The 20,301-nt window shown below is 54.9% G+C and overlaps 2 protein-coding genes across 7 annotated transcripts in view; one reads left to right on the top strand and one right to left on the bottom strand.

Annotated features, from left to right (window-relative positions):
• Positions 1-253: 253 nt before the first annotated feature.
• PGAP2 (post-GPI attachment to proteins 2) lies at positions 254-9,875 on the bottom strand. Its single transcript, XM_081953162.1, has 5 exons — positions 9,578-9,875; positions 9,234-9,486; positions 7,681-7,787; positions 1,985-2,093; positions 254-1,380 (listed from the first exon to the last, which is right to left on the bottom strand). Exons 1-5 carry the CDS (start codon positions 9,746-9,748, stop codon positions 1,250-1,252), a joined length of 771 nt encoding a protein of 256 aa, XP_081809288.1. The 5' UTR covers positions 9,749-9,875; the 3' UTR covers positions 254-1,249.
• Positions 9,876-10,141: 266 nt separating this feature from the next.
• NUP98 (nucleoporin 98 and 96 precursor) overlaps positions 10,142-20,301 on the top strand; it is a 39,581-nt gene continuing 29,421 nt past the window's right edge. For 4 of the 6 annotated variants that reach the window (XM_081953148.1, XM_081953151.1, XM_081953152.1 and 1 more), the window contains exons 1-8: positions 10,142-10,429; positions 13,750-13,852; positions 14,901-15,002; positions 15,099-15,278; positions 15,939-16,078; positions 17,505-17,612; positions 18,815-19,001; positions 19,365-19,525. In XM_081953148.1, the coding sequence (XP_081809274.1) occupies positions 13,777-13,852; positions 14,901-15,002; positions 15,099-15,278; positions 15,939-16,078; positions 17,505-17,612; positions 18,815-19,001; positions 19,365-19,525 (954 nt within the window). In that variant the 5' untranslated portion in view covers positions 10,142-10,429; positions 13,750-13,776. Of the gene's footprint in view, positions 10,430-10,564; positions 10,692-13,749; positions 13,853-14,900; positions 15,003-15,098; positions 15,279-15,938; positions 16,079-17,504; positions 17,613-18,814; positions 19,002-19,364; positions 19,526-20,301 lie in introns of those variants that run through there. The other 2 variants (XM_081953149.1, XM_081953150.1) reach the window with 2 other exon arrangements.

Raw genomic sequence — 20,301 nt, forward strand, 5'->3', positions numbered from 1 at the left:
TGATAGAGTTGCATGGGGCCAGAAGGACCCTTTTCTCCAGGGTTTCTCAGCCTGGGCAAGTTTGAAGAGAGATGGACCACAAGTCCCAGAATTCCCTAGCCAGGTTTCCTCCCCAGTGGGGGGAGAACAATCCATTTCCCCAGATGTGTGTGTGTGTGTGTGTGTGTGAGAGAGAGAGAGAGAGAGAGAGAGAGAGAGAGAGGAGGGAACTGATGGTGCACCCCCTCCTCTAAAGCTACCCAGGGAGCCCTCCTTTTAAAAAAATACTCCTTGCTTTATTTTGTGGGGAAAGTAAAAAGTAGATGAAGAGACATGATCCGTTGAGGCAAATGGTTCTGCAGGGGGATGGGAGGAAGGGGAGATAGAGCCGCTGCAGGGGGGCCCCGGGGTCCCACTGTCCGAAGGCCTTCAGAGGGGGCCTTTGGGGTTGGGCCCACCGACTCTGCCACCGCGCAGGAGCCTCCCCGCCTTCTCTGTGGGGCAGCCCCTCAGCTCAGCCTCCCTTCTCCTGGGGCAAATCCATCTCCCGTCCCACCCCCCCTTCCGGCTTCAGAGGAAGCCCAGGCCTTGTCCAGCCTCCCCTGGGCCCAAACCGTTCAGCAGAGCCTCTCCTTTGGTGGTGGTGCAAGCCCGTCTCGGCCACGCAGCCACCGCACAGCAGCCCCCCCCCCCCCGATCCTCCTCATCTGCATCTTAGAGGGGGGGAGGACACACACAACACACACTTTGACCCTTTCCCCAGCTTCCCTGCCTCTGGAAGGCAAAGGAGGCAAAGCCGGGAGGGCAACACTGTCAGACCACCGCAGCCCCCCCTCCCCCCTGCCTGCGGGGAGATCCATACCAAAGCTAAACACCGAGGGGAGGGGGCAGTCTCAAGAACCTCAGCCCCTCCTGCCCATCGGCTTCGCCTCCATGACCCAACCGTGCTGTCACCTTCCTTGTGGGCAGCAAAAATCCCAATGGGGGAAACCGAAGGGGCCCAGATGCCACTCCCCCCGGAGGGAGCCTTTCCCAAGGAAAGGGAGGGGCCCCGCCCCCTCCGTCCCGGAGGCTAAATGCCCCCCTCCCCAGTGGGCAGTGGCTTCCAACGTCCTTTGGAGAGCAGCAAGTGGGGGGGGGGGCTGGGAGAGTCATTTCCTGGGGGGCTCCTTCTTCCCCAAACTCCCCTCCTTCCCAAAGCGGCAGCATTGCCCCCCTTCTCCCCCATGAAGAGGTTCCTCCACCAGCTGGCCGGTCAGTCCCTGGCTGGCTAGAAGCGCTTGTCCTCCAGCTGGGAGCTGACCACCAGCTCCTTGTTGCCAAAGTCCCACCAGGCGGTCATGTGGAAGGCCATGTTGGACAGGACCACCAGGTACTCCAGGAAGGCGAAAACCGTGTACACTGCAAGAGGAAGCAGAGGCAGAACAGGGCATCTTAAGGCTGGAAGGGGCCTCAGAGGTCTTCTAGTCTGGCCCTGGCTGGCCTGGGGATCCTGGGAAAGCTGCCAAACCCACCATGCCCAGGACGTCCTGGTCCACATCGGGAAGACCACCACTTGCGTTCAACATCCGCACCTCCTCCCTTCTGGCAGCCAAGAGAGTTCCTGGCCATGCGCAAAAAACCTCCCCGCGGGGCTTCCAGGGGCCTAAAGCTGAGTTTCTGAGCCTGGGCTTTTCACTCCATAAAACCTGTGGGCCCCCAAGGAGGGTCTCTGGGCCCCCAAAAGGTCTCCTGGCTTTAATCACTCTCACTCCGTGAAAGGATGGATGCCTCCAAAATGGCCTCCGTCCCGATTTAACGGCCTAATAACGAAAGGCCGATAGGACTATGTGGCCTGTTGGATTGTTTTGACGTCTTGGGAGGCCCCTGGAGCGGAATTCCTCTTCTTCGCCTGACACCCCCCCACCCCCTCTAAAGGCTTCAGCCGTGGGAAGGGGAAGCAGAGAGCAAAGGGGGGGGTCTGAAGGAGGGGGGCCCAGGGGGTGGGGGGCAGGGGCTGCCTCACCTCCAGCCTCACAGTACAGGTTGTGGCGGAAGTAGCAGCAGACGGCCAGCAGGAAGGTCAGCAGGTTGAAGAGGAAGAGCCACCACTTCCACTTGTAGGACTTGCGCTCCTGCGGAGAGAGACCGGGATGACACCTCCAGCCCCCTCCTCTGCGCAACCCCCCCCCGTGCCCTCCCTCCGTTGCCAGCCCACCCTGGGGCATCCACACTGGCACAGTATCCAGGGTGTGTGTGTGTGTCTTCTCCTTTGCCAGCAGAAAGGAAAGCCGGGGGTTCATGGGGGTCTCTTTGGCTACCTCGATTGTGATTGGAACCCCTGGCCTTCCTCCTCCACATCTGGCCATGCTGAAACTGTCAGCGCTGAAACCCCGAATGTTTACAAGAAGCCAACTGGGAACTGCCCACCGGCAAGGAGTTTGCGACTGACGACCACAGTCGAGCCCAACGTTAAGTGAGACATTTGTTAAGTGAGCTTTGCCCCTTTTGCCTTAGTTCCGGGGGGGTTGGGGGGTTGCTCCTGGTTCGGCCTGGATCGGTGGCGGGCAGGGGGGTCCGCCCCCCCGGCCAGACACTTCTGCATGCGTGGGTGGGAGCACACCCGAACTGGTAGCAAAAAAATTAGCAACCCACCACTGCTCAATTGTTAAGTGAATCACTGCAGTCAATAAGTGAGTAGCCCGGTCGTTAAGTGAATCTGGCTTCCCCACAGACTTTGCTCGCCAGGAGGCCACAAAAAGGGGATCACGTGACCATCGTTGGTGTCTGCCAGTCGCCAAGCCCCCGGGTTTGGATCACGCGACTGCGGGGATGCTACAACGGTCGTAAGTGTGAAACGTGGTCCTAAGTCACTTTTATTTAGTGCCATTGTAACTCTGAACGGTCCCTCAATGAAGACCCTCTGCTTCTTTGCAGAATGCGTGGGAGGCTTCAGGGGGAGCAGGCCGTGGCTGAGGCCAGAGAAGGCCCAGAGAATGAGGACTGGGAGCTCCTCCTCCCTCCTGGTCATTCCAGGTAGATTTCCAGAAACTCACCCCCCAGGCCTCCCCCTCCCAACTGCAACTGCCCCGTGGCTCCCCTGGCCCCTCGGTGGAAAACTGCTGAACTGCCCCCCCCTCCCTCCCTGAATGGTATAGGGGAGAAGCAGCCGGGCGTTCCAGAAGAAGAGCAGCTTTTGTCCAGCTGCTGGTCAGCTCTGCAGGCGCCTCTGGCAGGAGCCCTCAATGCAGGGCTAGAAGGGTCTTTGGCCTCCCGCAGCTGCCCTGCAACCTCAGCGCCTGGGCCAAAGCCTTGCCTCCACTCCCCGGCTGGAAGGGACCTCGGCAGGAGACCTTCTAGAGTCCCCGTGAAGCAGCTGCCCTGCCTTTTCTCCAAAGCCTCCAGTGATGCAGAGGACCTGCGACTTCTGGGGGCAACTTCTCTTCCACTGCTTAATCGTTCTCGCTGTCAGGAAATTCCTCCTCAGTTCCAGGTTGCTTCCCTCCTCGGTTCCTTTCCATCCGTTGCCTCTCGTCCGGCCCTCGGGGGCTGTGGAGAACAGGATGACCCCCTCCCCTCTTTGGCAGCCCCTCAGATATTGGAAGATGCGATCACTCCACCCCCACCCCCCGTAATGGTGAACCTATGCGCGCGTGCCAGAGGTGGCACAAGATCCCTCCCTGGGGGTACGCGTGCCATCGACAGCTGCTCTTCTGGGTTGGCCATAAACAGCCCCAAAAGAGGCATGCACAGGCCAGCCAGCTGCTCTTGGGGTTTCGGGGTGCTCTAGCACGCACAAAGACCAGCTGGCCCGTGTACATGCACATGCCGGAAACCCCAGGACCAGCTGGCTGGCGTGCGCATGCCTCTTTTGGGCTGTTTATGGCTGCTTTGGAGGCCGAAACCGGAAGATCGGCTGGCATGTGCACCGGCCAGCTGCTCTTTGGGTTTCTGGTGCTGCAGGGAATGCGCACGTGCGCACGATCCGCTTTGGGCCCTTGGTGCCGAAAACGTTGACCATCCCTGCCCTCCTCCTCCTCCTCCTTTTCCTCCTTCAAGTGGACCTTCCCAATTCCTGCAACCGTCCTTCCTAGGTTTCAGCCTCCGTTGGCCTCGTCCTCTTTGTGGCTCTAAACCCCCTTCACGGCCAAGCGCAACTCCGGCCCTGCTGCAGCCGGAGCCAATCCCGAAGAGCTGCGGCTGCAGAAGCAGACCCTCGGATTCTCTCCCTGGCTCGGCTCTCTTGAGGCAGACAAGTGCAACTAGGGTGGTTTTGCACAGGGCTTTATTTAGAGCAGACAGGGGGGCGGGGGGAGGGGTTGGGGAGGCACCCCCCGTGACCCTGAGAAGCAGCCACTGGTAGCATCACAGGCACCGGCTACAAATAGCCCATGCGGCGGCGGTTTCAGTTTGAGAAACTTTGCAGAAGGAACTGCGCTCTGGAGGGGGCTGAGAAAGTCCCCCGTGCATCATCTCTCTTTAGCAACCTCTGCAAACCCCCCCCCCCCCCCCGTCTCCCTCGGATGCCAGGAGGCATCTTTCCCCCTTTGGGAATTTCCTCAAGCAAAACACCCACTTGGTTGAGAAGAGCAAACACGGCGGGCAAAAGCCGGGCCAAAGCGTGAGAGTGCAGACCACCTGACCCCAAAGGCCCCAAGCGGCCTGGCAGGAAAGGAGAGGCCTCTGCCGGCACCTCTTTGGCTCAGGAGGGGGCCTTGTCTGTTCAGGGGTCTTCAGCAGGTGGTCTCAGCTGCAGCAGCCGAGGGGGAAGGGGGCCTGCAAACTGAGACAGATTCACACATGCAAAGAGAGCCATCCCTCCCCAGGGGGCCTCCCGAAGTAAGGCCTCCTGGTTACTAGCTGTATCTACTACCCATAGTCCTCAATTTATGACAATTGAGCCCAAAACCTATGTCGCTAAGTAAGAGACTTGTTGAGTTATGCCCGATTTTACGGCCTTTCCTGCCCTAGTTATTAAGTGAATCACTTCCGCTCTTAAGTTAGTAACACGGTCGTTAAGTGATTCTAGGCTTCCCCTGGGACTTTGCTCGTCAGGAGGTCGCAAAAGGGGATCGCGCGACCCCGAATCGTCATAAATACGAGCCGGTTGCCAAGCATCCAGAGTTTGATTAGAAGACCACGGGGATGACGGAACAGTCATAAGTGAAAAACCGTCACAAGCCCCTTTTTTTTGCAGTGCCATTGCAACTTCAGACAGTCACTAAACGAACAGCTGTAAGTTGAGGACTGCTTGATGTGGACTGGGGGTGAATTTCCGAAGGAACCCCCCCCCCATTTTCTTTTCCTCCCCATCCCCCACCCCCAAGTCTCCCTGGGGCTTCTTGGGCTGGGCACGGACCCACAGGATCAGGCCCCGGGCTTTGGAGGAGGGGGGAAGGGGGGGGCTGGGTGCAGCTCAGGCTCAACTGAGGACCACAAACAAGCTGCGATGTGAAAGTTCACACAGGAAGTGGCAGAGGGGAAGGGTAACCGCTGCACTTGTGCCGGCTGTGTGCAAATCCTCCTCAATGGGGGTAGAGGGCGCCCCCCCCCTCCCTCCCTCCCTAGGGCTGGTCTACCGGAGGGGAGGACTCCAGGCCCACAGAGCTTTCTTCCAGTACCTGAGGGGCTGCCCCACAGAAGAGGGGATTGTGCCTTGTTCTCCAAAGCCCCTGAAGGCAGGAAGAGAAGAAGCAACCTGGAACTAAGGAGAAACTTCCTGACAGGGAGGACAATTTAATCCGTAGGACAGAACTTCTGCCTCCAGAGGTTGAGGGGGCTTGATCCTCCATCACTGGACAGCCCCCTATCTGAAACGGTCTAGGGCCTCCTGCTTGAGCAAGGGCGTTGCAGGCAGAAGGAGATCCTCACTTCATAGAATGCTAGGGCCAGGAGGGGCCTTTGGAGGTCTTCTAGTCTAACCCCCTGCCCAAGGCAGGAGCCCTTATGCCATCCTGAGCGAATGGTTGCCCGATGGTTCTGCCTGAAAGGGGGAGAGTGATAACAACAGAGTCCCCGGGATGCCTCCCTGACTCCGAGGGGAACCGAGCCAGCCTTCTGTTACGCAGACACTTTCCATCAGCCGGGTTTCCTGGCCTACCTCGAAGGGCTGGCAGCAGCAGTTAACTAGCTGGATATTTCTGGGATTAAACCCTGTCAGGTGGAGCAGCCTCCTGTTCCAGAGCCACACTTATTAGGAGGAGACGGGTGGGGGTCTTGGGCCTCCCGCAGAGAGGCTGGGCTGGCTGTGGGGAAGGGGTGGGGGGAAGGGGGGAAGCCCAACATTCTTGTCCAGAAGAGAGGGAAGGAGGGGGAAAGAGATGGGGAGGGATAGGAAGAGGAGGAGAGAGGTTAGGAAGGGGAAGAGGTAGAGAGGAATAGGGGAGGGGAAAGGGAAGAAGGAAAGGGAAAGGAGAGGAAGGGAAGAAAGTGAGAGAAGGGAGGGAGGGAGGGAGGGAGGGAGAAAAGGAAAGCGAAGTAGGGTGGAGGTAAGACAAAACAGGTGTATGGGATGGTAAGCAAAGCAATCCCGATCATATATTTTAATTTTTTATATGGAAAAATGAATGTTTAAAGTGTTAAAAGGTGATAAGAATAATAGCTGTATACTTGCAAATGTGGGTATGAGACTAAAACTTTAAAAAAAAACTTAAGAAAAAAATAAAAAAAACCTCCCTGCTCTCCAGGGGATTCTGGGAGTTGAAGTCCACAAGTCTTAAAGTGGCCCAAGGTTGGAGACCTCTGCCCTAAACCTTCTGGGACCCCAACCCACCCTCCCCTCTTCCCCCAATTAAGCTCCAGCCAGTAAAAACAGCAGCCCCAGGAGCAGAAAGCAACCAAGGCAAGCCAGGAAAACTGCCCCCTGGTGGCCAAGGACCATCCTTTCCCTCCCGCAGCCGGCAGAATCTCCGGATCAGCCCCCCAAAGCCAGGATTCAGTTCAAGGGGCCCCAAGCACAAGCAGGAGACCGGAGGTGGGGGGGGGGGGGAGACCCAAGGGCTTCTTGTACCCGGCAGGCACCAGTCCAAACAATATGGCAAGGATAAAGCTAAGCAAGGGGGGGGGGGGGCTACAGAGAGCCAGAGGTTTCTTCCAAGGATAAAGACTGCAGCCCCCCTCTCCACTTGGGATGAACTACGGGCAGTGGGAGGCCCTTTGCAAAACTCCCAGCCTGGGACAGCGTGCCAAGGACATTGACCTCGGATGCCTTCCCCCTCCAGCGAAGGATTCTGGATCAAACCTGCTTCACCAGACTGGGAGCTGCAATCGCCTCTTCGCAGGAGGAGGCACCGAGCGACCGCCATAACAGCCCCTCCCAACAAAAGGAGGCCCAAGGACCTGCTGGCCACTTGGCTCCTACCTGGCGCAGGGTCAGCAGAGGTCAGGCAAAAGAAGGACACGGCAGGCAAAGCCTTAAAGCCCAACATAGGTCAGAAGTGCCACCTCAGGGGTCGGTCTGCCACGAACCCTGGAGGGAGGCTGGGAGGGAGGGCCAAGCCTTGGGGAGTGAGGGGAGTGAAACAGAAGAGTTCTTGGAGGGAACGGAGGGGCTCCTGGGTTGTTTGCCTGGGAGCAGAATCCCCACGCTTAGGAGGGGATGTTTGCAAAAACGTCTCTTTTAGAACCGACCGGAGAGTGAGAGGCAAACAATGGGAAGGGACCAAGGGGGGGAGTGATAGGCAGCTGGTGGGGGGGAGGGGGGGGTCTAGGGGGCATTCTTACCTCGGGACTGATGGCATACTTCTTGGTTAGCCGCCAGAGGAGGCAGGTCAGGAACATGTGTCCGAGGGCCGAGACAATGAAGAGGCCGAAGGCATGTTGGTGGAAGCCTGCAGGGGAGACAAGGGGGAAAGGAGTGACGGTGTGGGGGAGGCGGGGAGGTTGGGGGGAAGAGAAGGAAACAGAGAGGGAGGGGCTGGGGGAATGATGGGGGAAACAAGGACAGGGGTGCGTATGTGGGGGGGGGGAGGCGGGGAGAAAGAATGAGGGGGGGCAGTCAGGGAGGAAGAGAAGGGGAAGGGAAGGAAGGGGTGTGACAGGGAGGGAAGACAAGGGGGCTTTGGTATTGGTGAGGAGGGGGTGATGACTCCCATGGATGTAGTTCTCTCTCCAGGTGTCAGCTGGAAGGAGGATGAGCCCTCCCTGGGCATGTCAGGGAGTTGGTCGATGGCTCCGAGCAGCCACCTGAGATGGATTTGGCTAAAGTGCAGCTCCAGCAGGGAAGCCCTGAGGCTCCGGGTGGGGAAAGCACGCAGGTGGAGGAGCTGCCTTCCGCATCTGATCGCAGGGCAGAGCAAAGGCAGGAGCAGAGAAGGTCAGCCAGATTATGGCGTTACTCTCTGGTTTGGAAGCATTTCTGCTTCGGACAGGAAGGTGCTGCCGGGAGGGTGAGGACGGCAGAGAAGATTATTGGCAGTTGAGGTCCATCTGTCCAGCACATGGCATACAAGCGACGCTTGCCCAGAGTCCGCAGGACGCCACACGCCCTCTTCACAACCCCTTTTCCTTGTTGTGGTCCCCGAAGTGGAACATCCAGATTCAGCCGCAGTTTTGCTCCATGGAGCATCAACCTTGGGGACGCTCAAGCTTCCGCTTTCCGCTATGTATTCAAGATGGACAGGGACTTTTGTCCGTACGTACGTATGTGTATGGACGTAGGTATCCATACATCATGTGTCTGTGTGTGTTGTGTAGATGTTCTCTTTTGGCAGCAGGCCAGAGGGTTTCACTCTTCATGGGTGTGCCCAGAGTAAAACATGACCGTGAAGGTGATCTTATCTTACCCGAGAGGAGAAAGCCTCGCCCTTTTTGAGAGGGGGGGGGGAGGTGGAAGCTGGCTATTGAGCACAGCAGGCAGACGGAGGGGATGCTGGGAGCGGAGGGCCTCTTTCCCTTCTGTGGGTCCTTGCCTTGAAGTTTGGGCCTCTTCGGCTGGGGCCTTGGGCGCTTCCCTTGGCCTCATCGGAGTGGCCGCTGGAGGTCATCAGGTTGGAGCTGGTGCCGGCACTGGACTTCCTGGGGGGCTCCCATTCAGGCGTGGGGGCCTTGAAGCCTTCTTGCACTGGTGGGGGAGGGGGTGAGAGAGAGAGGAGGGGGCACCACAAAGGGATGACGGGGAGGGAGGGGGGAGACGGGGGGGGAGGGTCGTGCCCAGTGTGTGGGAGAGAGTGAGTGGGGCAGCAGACTGAGGGGGGGGCTGGCAGAGGGCATGGAGGGGGGAGACGGGAGGGGTCAAGGGTCGTGCCCCTCCCCCCACCCTCCCCTCCCCCACCTACCGTGGTTCTCGGCGGAGGAGACGTAGGTGAGCAGGAGGAGGCCCAGGTTCTCGGCCAGCGACAGGGCCAGGACGGCGTGGCAGAGGCGCGGGTAGCGCGGGTGAGGGCAGGGGCAGGCGCGGTAGTGGCGCCAGTAGACGGAGGCCACCAGCAGCCGCGGCGCCGAGTGGAGGCCGATGCAGAGGCGCCAGACGTAGCGCTCGGGGGTGGCCGCTCCGATGGCGGCGCTCAGGGACGGCAGGTAGTTCGGCACCTGAGGGGGGGAGGGGAGGGGGGCTCAGCGGGGGTGGGGGTCTCTCCTCCCCATCCCTCCCTCCCTCCCCCCCGTGGCCCCCGCGACTGACCCCGCAGTGGGTGGCGGTGGCCTCCTGGAAGTGGAAGAGCAGCGACCAGGCCAGGCAGAAGAGGAAGCCGCCCAGCGGGCAGCCCACCGTCCCGGCCGCCAGCCAGGTGAAGCGCAGCCGCAGCAGCGCCCCGTCCCGCTCGCGCTCCAACGGCAGCGCCACCTGCAACATCCCGCTCGCCTCCTCCGCACTACGGATCCCGGCAGCCTCGACCGCCGCTGCACCGCCCGGGGATGCCGGGAAGCGTAGTTCCCAGGCGCCTCCTCCTCCGCCGGCGCCGCCCGCTTCCGGCCCCGCCTCCTCCCGGCTGCTATGGGAACGAAGCGCACCCGCTTAGGCCCCGCCCACTTCCGCCGTCCCCCCACCCCAGCAACAGGGCGCTGCGCTCCCCAGCCAATCGAAGCGTCCCAGGGCGCTCTGTGGCGACGGACGTCAGGAGGGACGGCCCGGCGGATTGGAGACAGGGCGACGTTTGGGGGACGGTTTAGGGCCCGACCAATAGAAAGCCAGCGCGAGGCGCCGACGTCGGGAGAACGGAGCGCCAATGGGAGCTCCGGGGGAAAAGGCAGCCAATCGGAAGCCTCGCCGCCCTGACGTCCCGCACGGATGAGCGTCGAGCGTGCGTGTATGACGCACTTTCGCCGCTGCCGCCCCCCCCCTCCGTCGCGACCTCTCGATCGGCTGAGGCGGGTATCGTGGTGGCGGAGCCGCCGCCGCCCTCCGGCTCTCCGTCGCAAGAGGCGCCGCTGCGAGCGAGCGAGCGCTAGGCCGGGCCGCGGGCCTTGAAGCGAACGCCGCCCTTCCCGTCTCCCTCGTCGGGAGGCCCAGCCTGGACGAGGAGGAGAAGAAGCGGTGAGGGGGGGAGGGGGAGGGGGCTTCTGGGAAAGGAAGGAGGGGCCGCGCGGCTCTTAGGCGGTGGGCGGGGCCTGTCCGTCACGTGCGGCCGGCCGAGGGGAGCGCACGTGCGAGGCCCGACGGGGTGTGTGTGATGGGGCGCCGTTCAGTCTGCGGTGGTGGGAAGGCGGCCCATCCTGGCTGGTTCACGAGAGCGGCGGGGGAGCCGTTCTGCGTCCCGAACTGGAGCCGAGGGGGGAGGAGAGTCTCCCGCATCCGCGTAAATGGGGCCGAGGGCGCCAGGACCCTCCCTCCCTCGTGGGGGGTCTGGGACAACCGGCCACGGCCTAGACGCCGCGGGACAAGAGCTACACGGACATCAAGGAAACGCTGGGGTAGAACTATTAAAGCAGCCCCCCCCCCCCCCCCCACTGTAAGACTGGTGGACTTCAACTCCCAGAATTCGCCAGCCAGCTCTGCCAGCAGGGACAGCTGGCTGAAGAATTCTGGGAGCTGAAGTCCACCAGTCTTAAAAAGGCCAAGTTTGGGGACCCCTGCATTAAAGGAAGGATGCAAAAGGAAACTGGAACGAATTTATTTTAAGTAATGAAATTGAATTGGTAAATTGTCTTGTGGTGAGTTGTCCCCTCCCCATGGCTCTCAACACCCCCCACCCAGAGCAGAGGTGGCCGGGGGAATTCCCCAGGAAGGGAGCCAGACGGCGAGCAGACCTGCCGTGAATGTGGTTTCCGGGCCGTTCCCTCTCTTGGAAGGCGGAGGACGTAGGAAAGGAATCCCCGCCTGCAGGAAGCGGCAGAGCCTCCAAGTATCCACGGAGCTTCTCCTCCATCCGGGCTGTGCTTGTCCCGAAGGGGCTTTTTCCAAAAGGCAACTGGACTTCGTTTTCCCTTGAAGACGTTTCCCTTCTCACCCCAGAAGCTCCTTCATTTCTGACAGGATGGTGGAGGATGGAAGAATTTATACTCCTTGCAGTCCTCTGGGCGTTGACACTCTCTCCCTGAGTCACCAAGGCTGCTTGGAGGGTTATCCGCACCTATGGGGCCACCCGAATCAAAGTGCAAATGTGTGTGGCACCTTCTTGGAGTTGCTGAGAGGACTGGGTTATAAACAGGAGATAGGTGGTGTCTATCCCTTCTCCTCTCTGGAGGGAGAGAGTGGCCTCCTTGAAACCCTGGAAAGGTGACCCCGAGGACACAGATACACCTCTAAGTGGCTAAAGAACTCTCAGAAAGAGTGCTAATGACCAGGTGACTGCAAGGAATATAAATCCTTCCATCCCCCTCCATTCATTCAGTCAGAACTGAATGAAGCTTCTTGGATGAGAAGCAAAACCTCTTCAAGGAAAAACAAAGTCCAGTTGCCTCTTGAAAAAGCACCTTTGGGACAGCAGAGTGTATATTCATCAAGAGTTGATTGCTCAACTCGGGACACAGCTGGAGAGCTTCAAGCAATGCGCGTGGACATGGGTTGGTTCATGTGTCACGCTGGCAGATGAAGCCAGGAATTCTTTTAGTTAGACTAGGAGTTCGTTTATTAAATTGTAAGTCTTTATCATATATATATCAATCTTTATTATTTTTATAAATAAGGCAGCGGACATACCTATTGCGCTGCCTTCCTCCTATTTTTCCCACAACAACAATCCTGTGAGATAGGTTGTGCTGAGAGAAATTGGCTGTCCAAAGTCCCCCAGCCAGCTTTCATGCCTAAAGTGGGACTAGAAGTCACCGTCTCTGGACTCTAGCCTGGTGCCTTAACCTCTAAGTCGACTTCTGATGTAACTAAACTGGACAAAACAGCTTATTTCAGCAGAGTATAGCACTTTAATTTTGCTATAGGTTTATATGACGTACCACTTGTTAATCAGTTAATAATCTTACATAAATCAAAGGGGGGAGGGGGGAAGGCAACTAGCAATTCTGGGATAAATTTTCCTATTCCAAGAAATAGCCTGTGTACAGGAGGAAACTTAAATCATCCCTTCTCAGAGACGCTGTAACAATCAGGTTTTAACTGCTTTCCTAATTGCATTAATTTTGGGGCAAATCAAATTGACCCCTGCTAATCATCAGCAAACTCTTACTAGATGTCAACAGCGTGTTGGGGTTGAATTCTTTGGACCTGCCTGTGCTGAGATTAGATCAGACGCCGGCAATTCCATATTGCAATTGGACCAGTTAGTTTTTTCATTCTAAAGGAAACTAGGAAAACCAGAAGGTTCTAGTTTATTCTGTGCAGAAAGCCTGGGAATAAAATACATTCAGCTGCTTCTGCTTGGTTAATGGGCTAATCTGGGCTGGGAAGAATCGGTCAGGTCTGCTCCATTGTGCCTTACAGAGACATTTTCTAGTAGCATCTGGGTGGCCCCTCCGTGCATGGGGAGGGTCTTTCAAATATGATTGGCTGAGATTTTGAAGAAACATTGTGAATGGCGGGGGAAGGTTGACAGCACTAATAAAAATAAGACATATAGCTGCTTGCATCATCATACACTAGAATATTTTACAACGTAAGAGATTGGCATGTCGGTCTCTTTCCGTCTTGAGTCTAGAAGAGAAGTATTTGTGACATTCTGGAAATACTTTTGTCCTAAAGAGATAATATATGTCATTTCTTTATGAATTTAATACTCTGGATTGGTCTCCAAGTCCAGAGGATTAGTCTCCCCAGCTTTCGGACTCATGCTGGAGCCCATCCTCAGAGAATTTCTCCTCTAGCACAGGGGGTGCTTTGGACTGTTTAGTCTGTGGTATTTATATGGTGCCTGTTGTGTGTGGCTTTTAGATGTTGATTGGGGTGTTGGTGGCTGGCTATTAAGTTGTTGGCTGTTGTTTCCTTGCGCTTCCAAGCGCCCACCACCACTACTCCTAGTACTTGACAAGCTGGTGGTAAATCAGCACTCCCGTTGACGGGCCATTTCCCAGGCTTCAGTCAGCTGTCGTTGTGCCTGCTCATCCAACAATCTTCATGGCTGCAAAATTGGATGTATATCCTTGTTTATTGCAATGAGGCCACCCATTTAATGCTTGTATGTTATAACAATTCCTTTTATTTTTAATAACAGTACCCTATGGTCATTATTTCCAAGACCCTCAGCAGTCTGTTATTTTACGCTTTTGTGAATCTGAGCCAGACACAGGTTAAGCAGTTTTGTCCTCTCAGGTTTTTCTCTTATACTTTAAGTTGTCCAACATTTTTTAATCCAGCTTGCTTCACATGTATTCATGACATTAAACCATCATTCTTTTGCGGGGGAGAGGGGAGAGCAACCTAATACAATCTGAGTTTGTCTAAAGTTTTTATTTCTTCTTTTTCAGGTTTTGAGACATTGAAATAATTTCAACATGTTTAATAAATCTTTTGGAACGCCTTTTGGTGGCAACACAGGGGGATTTGGGACAACTTCAACTTTCGGGCAGAGTAAGTGAGAGAGAAGGGAGGGACATTTTGGCCCAGATGGGTCATCTTTTTCCCTCCTAGCATGCTCTTTCTTTGAATGATGGTTTGAGGTTTTAATTTTGTCTTTAACCACCTCTCTGATGGAAATGCTTAAACAACATACTTTAAATTTTAATAGTAGTTTATCTTTGTGAACTACATAGAGCAGGGGTGTCCAAACTTGGGAACTTTAAGACTTGTGGACTTCAATTCCCAAAATTCCTCAGCCATGCTTGCTGGGGAATTCTGGGAGATGAAGTCCACAAGTCTTAAAGTTCCCAAGTTTGGACACCCCTGACATAGAGAATAATATTTGGCAATCTTACATGGAATGTAGAATATTTTCTTTACAGAAAATATTCTCAATATTCTCAACTTAAAACAGTTTGCTTAATGACCGTTCAAAATTATAACAGGACTGAAAAAAGTCACTTATGCCCATTTTTCACACTTACATCCATTGAAGCATTCCCATAGTCACGTGATCAAAATGTGGGTGTTAGGCAACCGGTTCATATTTTATGACGGTCGCAGTGTCCCAGGGTCACGTGATCCCGTTTTGTGAACTCCTGACAAGCAAAGTCAGCAGGGAGCCCAGATTCGCTTAATAGCTGTGTTACTAACTTAACAACTGCAGTAATTCACTTAACGGTGGCATGAAAGGTAGTAAAACGGGACAAAGCTCACTTCACAACTGTCTTGCTTAGTGACAAACATTTTGGCCTCAGTTGTGGTACGATGAGGACTATTTGTATAACGTGAATGTGGGCGGGATGGAACTGAGCTGAAAGTGTTTTATTTAACGTTCTGTTTTTTAAATGTGGGAAGCCGCCTTAAGGCACTTCTTAATGATCACGTAATGATCCCTGGAGCCTCGGCATTTAGAAAGACGGGGCTTGCAAACCCACCCTCTGCTATTTTCTTTTTAAAAAAAGTTTGCACTCTGGCCTGAAAGCGGCCATGGCAGCAGCTGAATTTCAACCCTTTTGTACCCCTCCCCACCCCAATGCCCCCTCTTCCCGCTTTGCAGATACTGGCTTTGGAGCGGCCAGCGGGGGAGCCTTTGGGACGTCTGCCTTCGGATCCAATAGCAATGCCGGAGGACTCTTCGGTAACACTCAGGCCAAGCCAGGTACACAGAGTCCCCCTCCCTCCGCCTTTTATGCCCCCCCCAATGTCCCCCTTCCCCTCTCGGGTGCCTGATGCGAGGGCTTCTTTTTGGTTGCAGGAGGGCTCTTTGGGGCAAGTACTTTCAGCCAGCCAGCCACGTCATCCACTAGTACCGGTTTTGGTTTCGGCACGTCCACCGGAACATCCAGCGGGCTGTTTGGGACCGCAAGCACAGGGGGAGGCCTCTTCTCAACCCAGAGCAATGCCTTCGCCCAGAACAAGCCGGTGGGGTTCGGCAGTGAGTATGGCTGCCTCTCTAAAGGACCCTGGAAACACCCGTGCCTGGTGCCATTTCTGCTTTGTGGCCCTGAGCGAAGGAGGCCCCTGGGCCTCTTTGAGGGAAGACCCCTGGGCCCTGTTGGGAAAGTGAGGTTTGTAAGGTTCACCGCGCTTGGGTCAGGCAGAAGGAACTAGAACAATGCCAGCGCCCTCAGCTGATCAGAGAAGTTGGGGTTTGGTTTTATTGCTGGTCGCCTCGGCAGACCTGAACTCCGTTGAGACCTCTGCCAAGAGCCTCCGGTCCTTCCCTGCAGTTTGGGTGGACTAAGCATCAGCAAGAGGAGGAATGAAACAGGCCTCTTCCCCTTCTCCACCCTGTTCCCTTTGGGCCCCCAAAAGGGTTCCTACATCCTCTAAGGGGTTTTTTTGGAAGGCAGAATTCCCTTCCGGATGATGGATTCTTAGCAAACATGGAAGCTGTTTTTCTTCCCCGACTCCCTGCAGAGGACAGAAAAGGTGGCCCTCATCTCCCCCTGCGTTCTTGCCTTACCCACCCACCCAGGAAAGACAAATAGGCAGGGAAATTGCCCCCGTCCCTGAATAAAAGAAGGTTTAGTTTTATCTGTGATACATTTGGACAGGGCTTTTATTTTATTTTATTTTTTATTTTTTTACACAGATTTTGGGACAAGCACCAGCAGTGGAGGGTTGTTTGGCACCACTAACACAGCCTCCAACCCCTTTGGGGGCACCTCTGGCTCCCTTTTCGGGGCTACAAGCTTTTCCGCCGTCCCTACTGGCACCACGATTAAATTCAATGTAAGTCCTGTTCACGGGCCCTTATAATGAGCTTTCCTGGCAGAGTCCCTTTCATTCTTGATGCCGTTCACTGCCATCGATAAGAGAACACAATTATCACGAATCCCTCTCCGACATCTGTCTTTCCATATGGGCCAGCTTAACTATCTTTAATTTATGGTTATAAAGTTCTTGTCAAGATGTCTTTCAGGAAGTATGCTGGGGAATCTGGATTAATTTTGCTGCTCTGGAAAACTCAATACTGAATGTTGTAAATGGTTCTGTTTGTGTGTAAATTATTGGAAGAAGGGAGAACGAGAATAACAGCTGTGCTTCTCTTTGTGGGATCCCTGGTGCTCTCTGAGCTTTGCTTTTCTTCCAGACTTTTCATGACCCAACTAGGTGACATTAGTGGAGGAGGTGTGGGGCTTGGTGTCTCTTTATATACTGGTGGCTTGTCCTGTCAGTGTTGGGAATTTTTCAGTGGTTCCTTAATTGGGGTGGTGTTTGCTGCTGGATTGTTGATCTGGTATTAATATCGATCTCTGCTTAGCTGGGTGTTGATTGCTGGTCAGGAGGCAAGCCACTGTATATAAACAAACCCCACTCCTTTCTAGAACTGATGGTGTTCCCTAGTTGGGTCATGAAACATCTGCAACAAAACCACCAAACTCAGAGAGCACAAAGGACTCCACCGTTCAATCCTGAGCTACAGATATTTTCTTCAACTGATGCAGCTCATCTCTTGAGGAATGGCACTATGACAAAGTGTTCTTTGCATATAGAAACTCTCACATCAAACCTCAAACCAAGGCAGGATGAGAGGCAGTTCTCTGCACAAGACCTTGGAAAGCTGCTGCTGGCCAGTGCCCATTGCCCTGAGTCCCGTGCACCCCCCACCCCACCCCATATTCTGCCTTGGCCTCGGGTGCGAAAGAGGGAAGGATGGGGGGCATTCATCGGCATTGCTTTAGGTAGGGCAGAGGCCCCTTTAAGGGGTGGATGGAATCGCCATTCTTGAGGGTTCTGTAGCAGTTGATGAAGTAGAAGATGGCGAGATCGGCTAAACGGGGGGTCTTGGGCCTCTGCAGAGGGGGGAGGTGGAGCTTTCCTGCTCACATTCCGTCTGAAAGGGCAGCAGCAGACAGAGCCAGAACCATGAAGGCTGCCTTCCAGGTAGGGAAAGCAGAACTCGGAGCAGAGCCCAGGCAAGGGGAGGGTGTGACCTGCCCTGCACAGCCAGGCAAGGGGCATCCAGAGGGCAAATTCAGTGACAGGCAACCTAGGCCTGCAGACTGACTGGTTCCCTAGCAGGATTTCCTGGATTGTCTCGGATCAAGAGGCTTTAGCCCTTGGAGGTCCCATTCAAGCCCATAAGGCACCACCAGTGCATGACTTCTTCCAGGACTTGCATTTTCAGTGAGTGCCTTTGTCGTTTCTCTTCCAGGCACCAACCGGTACGGACACCATGGTGAAGTCTGGTGTCAGCACCAACATCAGCACCAAGCATCAGTGCATCACTGCTATGAAGGAGTATGAAAGCAAATCGCTGGAGGTCAGTGTGGGCTGGAGGCCTCGGGGGGGAGTCACAGAGGAGAGGAGGAGGGGTCAGCCTCTTTTCCAAAGCACCAGACAAGTAGCAACAGATGGAAGCTGCATCGAGGAGAGAAGCAACCTAGAACTTGCTGGAATTTCCTGACAGGGAGAACAAGGAGTCCGTGGAATGACTTGCCTCCAGAGGTTTTGGGAGCTCCGTGGCTGGAGGTTTTCCAGAAGAGGCTGGGCAGCCACTTGTCCGGAATGGGATAGAGTGTCCTGCTCGAGCAGAGGGTTGGATCGAAGACCTCCAAGGTCCCTTCCAGCCCTAGGATTCTATGATCCACCCATCTTATATCTGGGGAATTCTGGGAGGCCTAACCTAGAAATAAGGAAGAGTCTCCTGACAGTGCAAACAATTAACCAGAAACAGAAAATAATGAAGATTAGTAGAACTGAAATCGGACTATATTTAGACAAATAGACAAATGAGGACAAGGAATATGTTTGTAAGATCAAGGTAGCAGTGTACGAAAAGAATGAATTGTATTTGTGGTTATGTCAAAATATGTATGGAAATGACCAAGCCAGGAAGAGCACCGTGTCCAATGTTTTTAATCTGGGTTTAATAAAAACTTATTTTTTTTAAAAAAAAAATTAACCAGGGGAATGGCTTGCGTTTAGAGCACGGATCTCAAACTCGTGGTGTCACGTTGCTGTCGCGTGATGCTTCATGACCTACCTTCCCTTCGCGGAGCTGGGGTGGGCGTGGCTTGCGTGTGACGCATCCAGCCTGCGGGCTGCCAGATTGACACTTCTGCTAGAAGTTCTGGTGCTCCACACTGGAGGTTTTCTAGAAGAAACTGGGCAGCCGTTTGTCTGAAATGTTGCAGGGTCTCTGGCTCAAGCGGAGGGGTCGGACTAGAAGTCCTCCAAGGTCCCTTCCAACTCTGGTGGTCTGTATTCTCCTAGAATAAAGCCCAGTTGGAGGGATTCACACAACTCTTCAGTCCCATTCTAGCTTAGCTGCACCTTCACCCAGTGTCAGAACAGCCACGTGGGGTTGGAAGCCCTTCCCTTTGAGAGCAATGTGTGTGTGTGTGTGTCCCCCACAACTCCTTTCCAGGTGTATGTCCCGTCCCCCCCACGCCTTCAAAGGCTGCCATTCCTGCTTTTGGAAAGTTGGCCCCTCTGTCCGCTCATTCAATGTTTCCCCTCCAGGAGCTCCGTTTGGAAGACTATCAGGCCAACAGGAAAGGCCCCTCCAACCCAGTGGTGGGAGCTGGAGCCACGCCGGGCTTGTTTGGGTCGTCAACCGCTACATCCAGCACGGCCACAGGACTCTTCGGCTCCTCCACCACCAACACGGGCTTTTCGTACGGGGCAAATAAAACAGCCTTTGGAACAAGTAAGTACCCATGGACTGGCCTTGCTGTGGCCAAGCTGGCAAAAAGCCCACTCTCAACTTTGGTGCTGTTGCTGCAGTCTTTGGTCTGACGGGTTTCCCAACCTTGGACACTTTAAGACTTGTGGACTTCAACTCCCAGAATGCAGAGTTGGGAAGGCCTTCCCTATGTGAAGTGTATCCGTCTATCCCTGATCGTGTGTCATCCCAAACTGCTGGATAATTTCAGGCAGAGTTTAAAAAGCAGAGGGGAGAGCAGCCCAGGGGCGCTGCTGTTTGAAGCCCCTCACACACTCTGGGTGCTTCGAACTCGGAGCTGGTTCCAGGAGAGGATTGTAAAAAGAGACCGTCATCTCTGTGTTGCAGGTACCACCGGTTTTGGGACAGGCACCGGGAGTCTCTTTGGTTCGACTCAGCAGACGCCCAGCCTCTTCAACAAACCTTTCGGTCAGCCCACCACCGCCCAAAACACGGGTTTCTCGTTCACCAACACCAGCACCCTTGGGCAGCCCAACACCAACACGATGGTAAGAGGAGGAGGATCACGTTCGGGAAAGCCCCTAGGAGTGGTAGGACAACTTCTCGCTTCAGACAGGCCTTTCTGGGACACTCCTGTCTGTCTCATCTTTTATGGAACTCTTGAAGAGTAGTTCAGGCCTTGCCCTCAGCCATTGGGTGGCTCGTAGGGACCGACAGATGAGAATATTTGTAGCTCATGGTTGAATTTTGGTGCTCCTTGGTGCTCTCTGAGCTGGGTGGTTTTCTTGCAGACCTTTCATGACCCGGCTAGGGAACGTCAACAGTATCAAGGATGTTCCCTAGTTGGGTTATAAAATGTCTTCTAAGAAAACCATCAAACTCTGATTGCACCCCACAGTCATCGTCCTTCTTGTCTCCACAATGCCTCTCCCTCCTAACACTGATGATGTTCCCTTTTTGGGTCATGAAACGTCTGCCAGAAAACCACCAAGCTCAGAGAGCACCAGGGACCCCACGGTCCTCTTCCTCCTCCTCCACTCTGCAAACCCCACTCCCTTCTAGCACTGATGATGTTACATAGTTGGGTCATGACATGTCTGCAAGAAAATCACCAAGCTCAGAGAGCACTGAGGACCCCCAAAATTCAACCCTGAGCCTATACCATTTGTCTGAAATTTGTCTGGGGTGGACTAGAAGACCTCCAAGGTCCCTCCCAACTCTGTTATTCCATAACTCCTTCTTCAGTTTAGCTTCTGCCCAGTTCAGCGGAATCAGCTCAAGCCCTCTCCCCCCCCCCTCCCAGCAGGGGTTGGTTCCTGTGGAG

Source organism: Natrix helvetica (genome assembly GCF_964273705.1).
Source record: "Natrix helvetica genome assembly, chromosome: 4".
Lineage (NCBI taxonomy): Eukaryota > Metazoa > Chordata > Lepidosauria > Squamata > Natricidae > Natrix > Natrix helvetica.